The sequence below is a fragment of the Atta colombica genome, unplaced genomic scaffold (genome assembly GCF_001594045.1).
Source record: "Atta colombica isolate Treedump-2 unplaced genomic scaffold, Acol1.0 scaffold120, whole genome shotgun sequence".
NCBI classification, from domain to species: Eukaryota; Metazoa; Arthropoda; class Insecta; order Hymenoptera; family Formicidae; genus Atta; species Atta colombica.
The window spans coordinates 1,061,096-1,076,977 of NW_017259207.1; the positions used below are offsets into that span (position 1 = coordinate 1,061,096).

Below are 15,882 nucleotides of genomic sequence, written 5' to 3' on the forward strand. Positions count from 1 at the left end.
GTGACACGCGCTTATGTAAACATGATCGATCATGCTGATAAAAATAAAAGAAATTTATCTCTTCATAAAACAATATTATAAAGCAAGTCCAACATTCAATCATTTTCCATCAGAACGGTGACGATTTCACAGTGAAAAAAAAACATGTTGAATGTGTCTATCTATGTTTTGCTCTCGTTATTAATCGTAAGTGTGTCTTCTTACCGTCTTATTAATAATAACACATTGACAGAAGAAAAATTTACCTACAAAGATGTAGTTACTGCAATGGTAAGATAAATTTCCGAAAAAGTATTTAAAATGTTGGTCAGATCTTAGATTATATTCTGAATAAATTATTTATATTATATGTACATAGTAATAAGCAAAAGTTTCCACTAAATAGATTTTTAAGTGAAGATATAAAAAAATTTTAACTAATATTGAGCATAAGAATATCCTTGAAAAAATAGTATTAAAAAAATGATCACTATTTGTTATTATTTATATGCGTTTATTTAAAGGATTACTAAAAATTTGTTCAAACTCTCCAATAAAGAGCATAGTTTTATATATTATGTTTCCTAAATGTTTGTAGAATATTAGATATGTTTAGGAATAAAACCAATAGGCGCTTTGAAAGTTTTCGGCCAGCTTAATTGTTTTACAAGAAAATTGTTTTACAAGAAAAATAAACATAGTACTTAAAATTTTGTAATGTTTTAATTCATATTTATTATTAACCCAGATAGTAACGTGTTTGTCTTGTTACTTGCTAAATATGCATTGTTAAGTATATCAAGCTATCAGAATTGTAGCAACTGAGTTCTCATATGTTGACAACTTGATGATATGCCAGGAATTTCCGACAACTTTAAAATCGTCATCATCAAAATTCATACTACTACCATCATGTTGCCATAATAATATACAACATCATACAATGCTGTCATATTGCTGACAATTCAACATTGATGCAGCTATCTTGCTGTTAAATTGCTGGCAATACATATACACATTGTTGCCTGCATGTATAATCAGTCGGTATATTGAAAATAGTTGAAGACAAATCTATGGCAAGTTGCCAGCATTATAAACAATCACAAATTTGTACGATTTTGCTTTACTATCTGGGAATAATTTTGCAACAATAATAGTGATACAATAACGAGGTATAAATTTAATTAAACGCGTTATATAATTATGGGAATTTATTCTTTTGTCGAAATTTATAATAATTCAGTTTTATTTAAATTTGTATACTTGCAAATTTAATGTTTTAATTCTCTCTCAGCTCGATTGAATTCAAAGCCGGAAGTTAAGAAGAGCAGTTTAAGACTTTTATATAATTAGTTAAACTATTTGAAAGTAATCATTCTGACTTTAAAACATATTTAGTATCATTATTGTGCTGAAATATTCAATTTTATAACATTTTTTTTAGTATACTAGTAAATGAGTTTTTAAGATTTTTATACATTATAAATACCCTAAATTTATAAAAGTGGATTCCTTCAGCTAATTCAGTAATTCTTTAAATGAATACATATCCAGTAATAAATAATGTTTATTTTTTATATTATTTTTAAAACAATATATATTTTCAAAAAGATTATATATACTTCACACTGGGACACTTTGATTTTCACATATAATTATCGACAATTTTGAATCATACGCACTGTAAGTTTTGTTAGAAACACTTCTGATATACCTTTAAAGTTTTCTACTTTTTAAACTTAAAAATGTATAATATATTTTAAGTATAACGTAAGTAGATGTATTTGATTTAATTATCGATTTTAATAATCTTAACTAGAAATTCTCCTAGAAGATATGAGTTTGGACACGATCTATAGTTTTGTTTTTTTTGCAGAGTTATAATTTTAATAAAATAAAAAATTTGCGAGAAAAAGACAAACATTTACTATTTCTTTCTTTTTTCCATTCTATTTTATCTTTTTCTTCTCTCTCTCTCTCTCTCTCTCTCTCTCTCTCTCTCTCTCAGGAATTATTAAAACTTAACGGACTAATAAAAAATGACTTTATTTTTTTATTATATGTCCCAACTCTTATTACAGGATTGCCATAGACCTGAAAAACCGGGAAAAGTTAGGAAAAAATGTAAAAAAAGTCCAGAATTTTGAAATTTATTTACAATTTTCTTAAACTGTTCCTATTTCAAATAATTGTTATAATTTTTTAAATATTATATCTGACATTTATATTTATAATCAAATACGTTCAAAACTTTATTTAAACAATTTTAATAAAATAATTAATATTTATATTATATTTTATATTATATTATATTCAATATTTTTATTTGATCCTTCTTTTTCGTCATAACTGCATTCTTTTTTCCAAAACTATTTTTTGCTGGCTTAAATTTGCATTCAAAATTTTACTATATTACCAGCTTTTTTTGCGTTGTTTTTAATAATATAGTTTTCCTATACAATCCTTGAATATGTTAAAATTTATATATTTTATATTAGATTAGATTTTATATCATGGAAAATTTTCCATTTTCATCTGGAAAAATCAGGGAATTTTAAAATTCATTTTTTGTGGCAACCCTGTGTTAGAGGATCTCTAATCTTGACAAATGTCCGTATATAGACGGGAAAAAGACTTTGCTCACACCACTCTGCATACAATGCGAAGAAGAGTCTTTCATTATACAATTCTAAATGTATCAATTCATTCTTTTTTCTTTCCACACGAAGCATAATTTATCCTACACAGCCTTCCGTTTATATTGCAAAACAAAATCAATATTGCAAAGTATTATACATACGTATAAGCGGGGAGGGGGCTTTGCCTCTTAGGTATGTACATTTGTTAAGGTTAAATTTATTAAAACTGACAATCAAACTATGTAGACATGTTTAGAAACTAGAAAACTTTAAAGTAATATTTCTCAGAAACCAAATGTCTGAAAAATAATTCAAAATACGTGTGATTTAAAATTTTGTGGATTACCTAAAAGTAAAACTGTAAAGTGACATAACCTTTTCGAAAGTTTAATCTTTTTTCATAAATAACCTTTATATACTAATTATAATTCCTTTAGTTTTTGTTTTTTAAGAAAAAATCTTTCTAACCGGAAATTTTTGCATATCACTGTATAATATGCAATAGGCAATCATATTTGTATTTTAAAATAATTCATCAAAATCATTTCTTCTTTTATTAAAAACTGACTGCACCAGTAATGCCGTCTTTTTTTAAGGCACAGTCGATTTTTTTATTGTTAACCTTGAGAAAATAGATAATGGGATTTGCGATATTGCTTCTTAAAAAACTTGTTGTGTATGTACAAGGATCAATTGGAAAAAGATTGTGTATGTACATACAAGGATCAATTGGAAAAAAATTTTTAAATTCATTCATATTACTGTTATGAATTTTTAACTAATATTATATATTTTTAGAACTCTTATTCGTATTTAAATGTGTAAAAATAAGTAAAATACAATTCGGCTTCAATTATGATAAAAGTTTATTAATGATTTTAAAAATATACAAAATTTTTTTAGACTTTAGATAGTCGTAAACAATAAAAAAATCTACTGCGGACCTCAACGATCCGAGTTACAGATAACGATGATGAAAAATTTTACATTGCCGGTGAAAAGTTAAGGATACAAAAGCGTTCAATTAAAAACTTTCTACGTAACTTTCTTTTTTATAGAGGAGTCGTATTAATTTCGTAGGTCACAATTCTATATCGATGTCATCTAAAAGAATCAGAACTAACTTTACTATTAGGTGGAGATTATAATGAATTTCTTAAACAAGCGTTCTTTGCTGGAATACCAGTAGCTTTAATAGGGGAGACAAGTCCTCAAAAAAACGCCCTGAAAAAGTTCACTTTAACAAGATATTCTTTCAAGATGTATGTGAGTTACAACTTCATCCATTTTCTTCGGAAATCGCACAACTTCGTATTAGTGGCATCTTCCAAACCCATATTGCAATCCATTTTACAGGTAAAAATAATATATTTATGATATAAAACTATTTTTAAATTCTTATAGAAATGTTATACACATCTTTTCGAAACGGTCTGTCTAAAAAGTTCCGCGACTGCTATAAGGAGAGAATTTTTTTTTAGAGTTTACCCTGAAAATATGATAGTCGTGGGACAATATTATATTTGGAAGAATTTTAATGTAAATCTCTCTCATTAATAAAACTACAATGTGATACAAAATAAGTTTGATTAATTTTACTGAAGTGCATTATAAAAATCTTTGAAATATTGTAAATTTGTATCACAACTACTATATTTTCAAGGTAAATTTTTAAAAAAAATTCTCTCCGTGGGATTTAAAAAATCGAAAAAAATTGAAAAAAATTTGTTTTATTTTTACATAGTCCTACATAGTCTTCTTATAACTTAAAACATTGATTATAATATTCAATTTATAATTTTTGGAAACATTTTTATAGGCTTTTTTTGAAATTCTCTTTAATTTTCGCATTCACATTAGTTTAGATATTCTCTAAATCATCGTTCTTTCTTTATGTAATTACTTGAGTTAAGGAAACAGAAAAAAGGCAAACGGAGCTAAATCAAATAATATGTATATAAATCAAATAAACTATGAAGGATGAAGCACAAGAATTTGTTTTCATGCTAAAAATTGGATCACAATTTCAATCGTGTCGCGCAGCAAAAAATCTCTTTCCTTCCATTGATTTTTACAAAAGGATTCAATGTGTTCGACCAGATCATTAGAAGGAAAAAGATTTTTTTTGCTACACAACACGCCCGCCTACACAGCTCGAATTGTAATCCAATTTTTAACATGAAAATAAATTCCTGTATATAAAATATTGTATTAATTCTATATAAGTATTTGATCGATATCTAGATTTTCTTGTTGGAAGCAAATCTTTCTCTAAAAATTTAACTTTTTTCATAAGAATATTAATCTTACGAAGGAATACTCTTTGAAGAACTGTGGCTGGATCATTTTTAATGATCTTTGTTGGATAACCAATAGAGATCATAAATTGTTCCACATAAAATATAGTACTCAAAACAACAATAAAAAACAGTTTTTGGGTTTGATTTTTTAGATCTTTGCAATAAAAAAATATATACGAGTAATCTTCAAAAACTAATGAATATCCATTAATTAGAGACTCAAAATACTTTGGGTCTAAAGTGATTCTGCTAGCAATCGAAGGTTAATCAGCTTTGTTTCTAAGTAAAATAATATAATAATTTCGTCGTATCATTCATTACAGAGAACAAAAGATTCACCGTGGGCGAATCCGGAAGGATTTTATATTATAGTTGATAAAGAAACTGAAACACGAGGTTGTATAAACGCTCGTTTATTTCTCTGGACGGCATGGAAATATGACTTGCTCTCTGTTATATTTCCATGCATCGATCCACACGAAGGAATTGTGTATTACACATTTAATCCGTATTCTAACAGTACGCCAACCGATTGGAATGAAGTAGGCCGCATAAAAGGACGAGAGGGCCATCCTTGGATAATGTTGAAAAGAAAATTTGAAAAGGGTAACTTCTTTATGTCTGATGAAACACATTATAAACGAATTAATTTTTGAATCTCCTAATATAAAAGGAAATTTTATCTTTATTTATATTACATGAATTTTATTTAAAAAATTCTTTAATTCTTAAAATATTACGTTGTCCTATAATATATTGTTAATTACATTCGAGTGTTACGAACATATATTAAATAATTCATATAATGATTTGAAATTTTAATTAAATTTAAAAAGACTTAAAATTTTACAATGTTAGAAAAAATAATTATAGCATCATAAGATCTAATACATGTTTCCAAATATATATATTGAAAAATAAACTTTATTAGAATTAATTAAAAGCTAAAAAACAATAAATGTTCCAAGACAAAAAACTAGTAATATTGTTTGCACTATTCTGCATTTTGAAGCACAAGCCATTTTTAAAAAATTTATACGACATTGTGTTTTCTTTAGAAACAGAGATGTGCAAAAATCTGAATTTCGATAAAACGATAACTCTGCAAGGCTATAAGATCCGATTAAACGCCGTCGAAATGGAACCATATATAAAAATCGATTCGAGTTTATCGGATGAAGAGAAATTTCGCGGCGATAATAGCGAAATCATCAAGATATTATTACACAAATTAAAAGCGTCTCTGTCAATCAAGATTTATAATGGCAGTATCTACGGACTCGGCGGTATAGGACCGAATGGTACTCTAGAGGGTTTGATGGCTCCTTTGAGCGATGGCAAAATAGACATGGGCATGAATACGAGACATTTGTTTATATTGTGGAAAGTCAGGTAAGACAATAATAAATGAATTAGAGGAAGATCTAAAAGAGAATGTTAAGTTAGGGCCGCTTTTCGGCCAAAAAGTTCCGAGGTGTACAAATTATACATCGTATTAAATAGCTTAAGTAAAGTCGAATAGTACATCGCTTATCTTGGAGAAATATCAGAAACATGGAAGAAATCGTGATCAAAACAAATAAATCATTTATATTTCATTATTTGTATTATCACATTTATTGAACAAATTAGAAAAAGTAAGATAAGAATTGAGTAAGGATTGCATTATTTACAAAAGCTTCTTTTTGAGAAGAAAAATTCTGCAAGCTATACAATTTGACGTCATAATTGTATAACGCAATAAGATATAACTATTGTATATTCACTGTAGAACAACTTTGTTATAATATATCTATACGTATACCAAAGGCGTAGTAGGAATAGAATACGCAGGCATATTACAAGACGTTTTTAACGCTTGTGGAATCATTTTATCTTTATTGTTTAACAAAATAAGAACAAAATGATAGTTGCAAGCATTACGAGTGTCAATTGGAACGCAACTCTAATAAAATATGAAAAGCGACATTATTGTTTTTTTTAAATACTTTCCATATGCATTACTGTCCTGAAAAAATGTATAATATTTATTGAAAAAATTCCATGTAATCACTTTTTCATAATCATTCTCAGAATCTCAAAGGCGAATTTTCCTATGATTTTGATGTTTCCCAAGATAAACAATATACCATTCTAATCCGCTTGAGTAGCTCTTTGATATATAATTTATATATCTCGGAACTTTTTTATTTTGGCCGAAAAACTTTTTTATTTGATCCTGTTTTAACGTTCTCCTTTGATTTTTCTTTATCATTTGAATAAGAAATGTCGGTTTTTATGAATTCGAATCTAGAACTCTATTAAGTCAAGTTTACGAGAAGATAGGGACAAAATTTTTAAAATTTTATAGCTGACAATCATCCGGTGCCATTCGATACGCCATCGTAATATAATATCTCATAATAAATATAAAAAATTAATGTAGAATAATATTTAATAAATGAATAATATTAATATAATAATAATAATAATAATAATGAATAACATTTATCTTTCAGATACACATATCCCCATACAAGAACAGGTATCTGTGTGATAGCACAACCACATTCAAAAGTCTCCCAATATACCAAGCTGATAATGTTTATGTCACCAGAAGTGATAGTAGGAATTGTCATAATGTGTCTGTTGGCTTATGTACTATTTATGAAGAGCGAAGGGTACATAAAAGCCAGCTTACAGGTGATAAGACTTATAATCTGCGTGGGAATTCTACATCCACCAAAAATTAATTCCACCAGAATTTTTGTATGCATGATATTGATTCTGTTCCTCAACATAAACGCTTTATTCCAAAGTCACCTGTCGGCATTGCTCACCGTGCCGATTTATTACCGTGATATTGACACTATAGAAAGTCTTAAGGTAATAATAAAGTTTTATTTTATTGTTTTCACATATATGACTACAAATCTAAATATTTATTTTTATTTATATTATTTATATCAACATAAACTAAACGAAAACAGAGTCATCTTTTCCTATCTTTTGTGAGATACGGAGTTCTGTAAAAGAATAGTAAATATCGAATGATATCTTTTTAAATAAAAAAGAAAATTTTGAAATGATTTTAATAGTTTCGTTTTTGTTTTATTACAACTTCAATTGTTTTAAATTTTATTTAATAGACAGATCTCTTTAACACAATAATAAAACTATTTTCCTCTTAAAATAAAATTATTGATGCTTGATAGCACGGCATCACTAATCGATAATACGTGATATATATGTATGTATATTTATTTACACGCTGATACACACACACACACACACACACACACACACACACACACACACACACACACACACACACACACGTGTGTATTAAATATGTGTATTAAATATATTATAATAAGTTTCAACAAGATAATTTAATTGACGCTATTAATATTTTTTTAAATAATGGATATCCTCTACATTTTATTTTCTCGACTATTCGTAATAGAATTAAATTTCATATCAACAATATTTATAATTTGAATAATAATAAGGATAACATAGAAAAATTTTTTACTATTTCACATGTTAATAAAATATCTGAAAGATTTACACCTATTGTTAACATTTAATTGTAAATTGGCTTTTACCCCTAACACATTAAAAAATTTCATAAAAAGAGGAAAGGATAAGCTGGAACATGTACATAATCAAAATGTAGTATTAATAAGTATTAATTTTTTTTGTTCACAGTAACTTTTTAGAGTATTACTTTCTTACTACTTTGATTTCTGATATAATATAATTGACTCGCAACTTACTATACAAAATGAAGAATACGTATTTTAGAATTATAATGATTTATTTTAGATTTATAAGGAATTTTGTAATATTATTTATTTGTTTTATTGTTTTATAGCGATGTTTGAATAAATTTACCGCAACATTGAATAACTCGAGCGGAGTCGAAACGTATGTTTTTGTCCTTTGTTATTATTATATGAATTTTATGATCTAAATTAAAATTCTTTTGCTACTAAAAATATTGGTTCTTCTGCCCTTCTTTTATTGTATCATAATACATTTGATACACATATATATATATATATAAACATATATGTCCAATATAGTACAATATGTTTGATATTTGAATTATATGTCTTTTTACAGAAATCCGGATACATTATATACGGACCGCGTCAATTCAAACTATTATTGAACGATCCTGTACTGGAATCGCGCTATGTGGAAGTCACGTACGAAGAATGCAAGGAACACGTAGAGAATTCGACGAACGCTGTGTGTTTGGGGGACTGTCACCACCTGTACTACAGAATTAAGGATCAAGGCCTTATTAAATCGAGAATACTGGTAGAATTAACAAAATCCTATGTCACTCGCGAAGATTGGCCATTGTACCAACGAGTAAATGATATTATTCGATACATGATGCAGGCCGGCTTAATCATAAAATCTCGAGCTGATTCTGCCATGGAAATTAAACGCGAAAGATTTAAAAATGATACGAAGAAAAAAGGCTTTAAAGTGATGTTGCTGAAACAGCTTGCGTTCAGCTTTTATTTTCTCATCGTGGGATATACTTGCGCCACTATAATTTTCATATTGGAATTGATAATTGGTCAATTGGTTTCTAGATCTGAGAACCAAATAGGAATCAAAAAGAGTACTTTTTGAGGGAAAGAAACTAAAAACTAAACAAACGACGAAATCCCGAAAATTAGCTTGGAATTAAGAAAGCGATTTTATGCAGAATTTATTTGAAGCTTTTTTTTTATAGATTGAATCTTGCGAAAAAAATAGTAAAATGATGTAATGCACACTTCGCAGAATGTTTAACTATTATTAATTATGTGGTGTGATATAGCATCTTCTCTTATTGAATCATTGAAACTTGTATGAAGATAAATATCTTCAAGCGAAATATCTTGCAAGCGAATTTTATTCGGAAAATATAATTCTCATAATATAATTCTCATACATACATCGAAATCACATCTGATTATCTTCCTCCATTGTATTTATTTAGCACTGTCTAATATCTAGTCCAAGTGAGATCTTCAAAATATGATTAAACAAATTTGTAATATAATTAATAATATTATATAATACAATACTATATGAAAGAAGAGAAAATTTATAATATATGAAATAATACATTTAGGAATATTATATTTAAATAAAATAGAAAAGTCGATATATGAAATCAATATATGAAAGAATGTATACTTTATTTTAATAATTATATTCACGTTATATAACAATATAATATTGTGTTGAAAGAATAGACTGTCAAATCATTAATAAAAATAATATTGCATATTTTCATTTCAATTTTCTAAAATATGATATATATATTATATATACCTAAGAACATATTGTTTGAATAAAATCACAAATAAAAATTACAACGCAATAAGCATAAGAATCAATCGACAATTTTCTAAAGAAAAATTGTTGACCTAATTATAAGCTTATTATTGTCATTTATTATTTAGATCTTCTGGCATTTAACAGTAACTTTTTGAAAAATTATTTATTTTGCAGGAGCAAATCCCACTTGATTGTTTCTCATATCGAACTCCGTATAGTACCGACGAAGAAATACATTACCCAAAATCCATGTTGGACTGTTCTCATACAAAACTGTATCTATAAAGGCGCTTGTACATATAGTATGATTATATCGTTTGAGCTATAACAAATTGAATGCCGCATAATGTTTCTATTCTAAAACATTTTACAATTTCACGATATTTACCTTAATAATATAATCTTCACTAGTAAGTTCAAATGATTTACCACCTAGGTCGAAGTAGATACTGGGCAAATTATAAATCTTGTTACAGTCCACCTTTAAACGAAGCTTAATGTTAGTAAATATTTATTAGTATATTTTAGTAATTTATTTAACATTGTTGTAAAAGAACCATTGCAGAGTTATCTATTATTTACAATTGTTACTCCATTAATTTCAAGTCCTATGTATCTGTTAATAGCTTCGATTTCTATTGACGGTCCAATTATCTGGGAAGTGCTCGTGTCGATGATAGCTTCACAGTGCAAACAGATGGTGCTATGTCTTATATAAATTCTAAAATATGATAGCATTAACAAATAGCTGGCATATAATCCGCGGTTGACATACTTTAGAAAACAATAATGTACCGATTTATTATAAAGTGCCAGTATCCATCAGTGGTAACAGGAACATAGGTAAGCTCGCCATTGTAAAGATCGGGGTCAGAGCCACCAATTATTAATTCACTATCAACTAGTGAAGAATATCTGTATAGATTATATATTTTTTAATATAAAAGGGCAATAATATTTTCTAATATAGAAAGACCACTTATTTAAGTAAAAAACTTTTAGATACGCATGGTGCGCGCGCGCGCACAACGTGCACACGCGCGCACGCACGCACACACACACACACACACACACACACACACACACACACACAGAAATACATGCCGCTTTAAATAGAAACTAAAAACGGATTTCGATAACAAATTTTGTTGATTCATGTTTGTAAGGACAGGAATTGTTCCTTCAGCAGTTCTTATGGGATAACACATTCCTAAGATACCATCGTACTTCATCAAATGAGAGCTATATCGCTGTATCCTTGTTGCTTCTACAAATATTTGATGTGGAACGTCAAGACCAGCAATCTACACAAAATTGATATTTTTTTTTAAAAGGAAATTTTTGTAGATTATAATTGAAATGAAATCGAACTACTTTATGACTCACATTCACTGTATCACCAGATAAATATCCAGATAGATCACCATCATTGTATTCAATGTCCACTGGAGTATCATCTTGTACATATGTGTCCGATTTAGTTCCATCATATTTATTATATTTATCTATAAAAAATAAATCGTTAAACTATATTATTGTTAATACAACAAGTTCCAAAAATTCCAAAAATTAATATCTCTTTGTTCATTTAAATATATGTATATTTAACGATAGTTTCAATCAAATATAACTATATTTATATTTTTTGCTACAATGCATGAATTGTATTATCATTTGTAATATCATTTGTATCTTTAGAATAAGCGTGATATATATAATAAACTGTATGTAAATGTGAAACTTATTTCTACAATATTTATTTACTCAGTGACTTTAAAATGTGAAACTTTAAAAATTTAAATTTTAAACATTTTAAAAATAATTTAAAAAATTTAACTTAAAGTATGTATGGAAGAGACATAATTCTATTACATTATCCCTATTACACTTCTTACTTACATCAATCAATAAAATAAAAAAGTAATTAAAATTATTTTCATATGTGTGAAAACTATAATATTATTAAATAATTATTTTTATTATAATTATTAAATAATTATAATATTATTTGTATAAATAATATAATTATAAACAATATGTCAAAGAAATAAATAACGATGTATAATACGTACAGCAAGTAGAAAAATCACAATTTATAGATGGTACCCAGAAATGTGGAGAACTAGTGGCAAAAAGTACTTTAAATTTCTGTGGTGGAGTTCCTATTGAGATAATGCCATAGTATGCAAAATCTATATCATGAATCAAATATTCTTTTATAACGGTAAAAACCGAACGACTCCGTCGATGATCGATGCCAATCGATCTTCCAGTAAAATTTATTTCATGTAGCGGAATTCTTGAAGCAACATAAAGAAAACTCAATTATATTATATGTATACATGTACCATACATACATGAATATACGAATACCGTATAACGTATGTAGAACTTTCAAACAAATCGATTGGTTATCTTCAAATATTTTTTATTTTTAAAACTAATAAAACCACAACACACATATATTTTGGTATTAAGAAATAAATATTATATGTTTATTTATATATGATGTTTAGCTATTTTAGCCCGGATTTACAATGAGTTTTTAAGTCTTAAGAACAAGAAATGGATGAATCATAGTGAATAATTCTCCTGGCATTCAACTGTAATTGGTCAATTGCTTACGCTTTAAGACTTAAGACTTTATTGTAGATCCAGATTTAAATTCGAATTGCTTTTTCATAACGTTAATATTATTCAAGACATGATGATAAAAATGCAAGTCTCAAAGGAATCTTTAGATAAATTTCATGATAAAATATAATAATAAAGATTCAATTGAGATAAAGCCCAAAGAAAAGAAAGAATTTTCGTGATTATCTCGCAATTTATTTTTATAACACATCTCCTAACCGAACAATTTTGTCGATGATCGATGTCAATTGATCTTCGAATAGAGTTTATCTCGTACAGCGGATTTCTTGAAGTATCAAAAAAATTTAATTATATTATACGTATATATGTATCATATATTCGAATGTATAATATACGAATATATGATACGAATATCATAAAGAAAAAAATATTATAAAATACATGTTACGTATGTACAACTTTCAAATAAATTTATTATTTTCAAACATCACTTAATTGTTACAATCGCAACATTTTAGTTTATTAAGAAATAAATGTCATCCGTTTATCTATTTACGTATCGTATGCTATTTAGCTATTTTAAATGGAAATTGTTTCTTTCGTGACACTAATATTAATTAAGACATGATATATAAAGAAGATAAGAATATGATTCTCAAAGAAATTCTTCAGAAGCATTTCTTTACTCTGATAGTGCGTGTTTTCTATAAATTTATTTTAATTATTGTTGAAGTATTTTCGCTCACCTTTGCAATTCTGCGTTGATCAACACAGAAAGTATCGCTACCGCCACGAAAAGTTGAAACATGTTTCTCAAATTGCCTGAGCTACATAACAAGAAGATTCTAGGAACGTAATAATTCTCTTTCGAATCTATCCACAACGTTCGGTTTATATGATATACTGAAGTACGTGTTTGTGTTTACGAGTTTAAGAGGGCGAGAAGGATAACAGAGAGAACGCTTAAAGAGTTCTAAGGCAATCCAATGCGTCAATTTTACAAATAATGCTTCGAGATTGGTTGATGCAAGAAGCTTGCGATTCATGTTCTGTGTCTTATGTAAATTTATAACAGCTTTATTCGGAATTCTTATGTTAATATATTTTGGATTAAAATTATCAAAAATTTGATTAAATTATCAGAAACTACCATATATTATTTCATTATAATGTCTTTATATAGTTGAAATGAATGTTAAACTATCCCTACTTGAATCGCACTATGTGGCAGTCACATACGAAGAGTATACAAGTGTGTATAAAATGACTTCAATATGTGTGTAATTAGTTTTTCGCATAAAAATAATACACTATGCATGTAAAAATAGATTTACATATTTAAATGCGTAGTATAGTGTCATTTTTACACGAAAAATTAAATTACATACATATATTAAAGTCACTTTGGTAAATGTAGACAATAATGAAAACTCAGATTCTCTTGATCTTGACATATGTCCCTGAGTGATCTCCAATAGGTTTTAGCCGTTGCTTGTCCTTCGTTAAAAAGTTATTAACAAAAAATATTTTTAAAATATCGTTTTATTTTTATTCAAGGTACATGATCTTGATAACATATGTGCTTAAATACTCTACTAGTTTTTATATGCATCAAAATAATTCTTTTATTATCTTCTTTCTCGTATTTAATTTAACATTATCTATAATGGTATTTAGTTGATGTAAATTTTTTAAATACACGTGTTTAAAGTACAAATTATAATATTAATAATAAAAACATCAAGAACGGAAATACTAGTATAAAGATAAGTATTTGTAATATACAATATGTAATATAAAATATCTTTTATGATATTTAAATAAAATTGAAAGGTCGGGGTATATGAAATCTACATACAATATCTGTGATAAAAATATATATTTTATTATAACAAATATCGTTAAACTCATAATATCATGTATCAATAGGATGCTAAAAAAAATATGTACTAAATTATTGATAAAAATAATATTATATACTTTTTTAAATTTTCTAAAATACCACATACATATTTATTTAAGAATGTAATAGATAATTACAAATAACAATCATAAGATAATAAGTATAGAAATCAATGTTCTATAAAATTTATCTTAATTTGCTTATTGTTATCATTTAAATTTTTCAACATTCATTTGTATAAAACTCTGAAAAAATATGAACGTCTGTATTCGTGAATTCCAATTCAATAGTTCTCCATATCAAATTCGGTATAGTCCCGATAGTATCGATAGTTCGATGTAGTATCGATAAAGAAATACATTGCCCAAAATCCACATCAATTTTTTTATATATATGTTCGGATCCCGCATCGCCTACTCAAAAGCGCTTATACATCTTTTCTGATTATTTTGTTCGAGTTATAACGACTTCTTTGAATGCAACATGATATTTCTATTTTCAAATAATTTAAAATGTCATTTGTCGATATTTACTTTAACTAATGAGATACTTCACCAATTACAGTGTGATTTTGTACATTTGTTATCAATTTTTTAATAATTATATTTAAAATTTTTAATAATTATATTTAAAATATTTATTAAGAAAATAAATATGTTTTTGATTTTATGGAAGATATAAGATTTGATATATTTCTAACCTTATTATTTCCAATCTTATTAATATTTGATATATTTGTACTTGGCTCATATTTGGCTTTTTATTCTTAAAAAAAAAAAAATACCAAATTTAAAATACGTGTGTAAAAAAAAGAAATTTGCTTTTTTGTACTAAAAATTGTATAAATTCATATATTATTAAGAAATATTATTAGGCACGAAAAACCTCTTTGATCGAATATGGCATTTTACATTTATGTGTAAAAAAGAAAATTTATAATATATAAAATAATTTCAGAATGAAAATAGGATCAAAATTTTTGAAATTTTATAGCTAACATCGTCCGGTACCGTCCAATGCCATCGTTATATAATATATATCTCACGATAAATATAAAAAATTAATGTAAAATAATATTTAATAAATTAATAATATTAATATAATAATAATATAGAATAATATTATAATAATATGGAAT

The 15,882-nt window shown here is 26.7% G+C and overlaps 2 protein-coding genes across 2 annotated transcripts; one reads left to right on the forward strand and one right to left on the reverse strand.

Moving 5' to 3' along the window:
* Positions 1-3,588: 3,588 nt before the first annotated feature.
* Positions 3,589-9,550, forward strand: LOC108694551. The gene is made up of 6 exons (XM_018204116.1): positions 3,589-3,612; positions 3,699-3,974; positions 5,242-5,524; positions 5,977-6,310; positions 7,417-7,783; positions 9,026-9,550. Exons 1-6 carry the CDS (start codon positions 3,589-3,591, stop codon positions 9,548-9,550), a joined length of 1,809 nt encoding a protein of 602 aa, XP_018059605.1.
* Positions 9,551-10,409: 859 nt separating this feature from the next.
* LOC108694558 (lysosomal aspartic protease-like) lies at positions 10,410-13,649 on the reverse strand. The gene is made up of 8 exons (XM_018204121.1): positions 13,588-13,649; positions 12,319-12,545; positions 11,633-11,751; positions 11,351-11,550; positions 11,042-11,161; positions 10,829-10,967; positions 10,635-10,727; positions 10,410-10,568 (listed from the first exon to the last, which is right to left on the reverse strand). Exons 1-8 carry the CDS (start codon positions 13,647-13,649, stop codon positions 10,410-10,412), a joined length of 1,119 nt encoding a protein of 372 aa, XP_018059610.1.
* Positions 13,650-15,882: the final 2,233 nt, after the last annotated feature.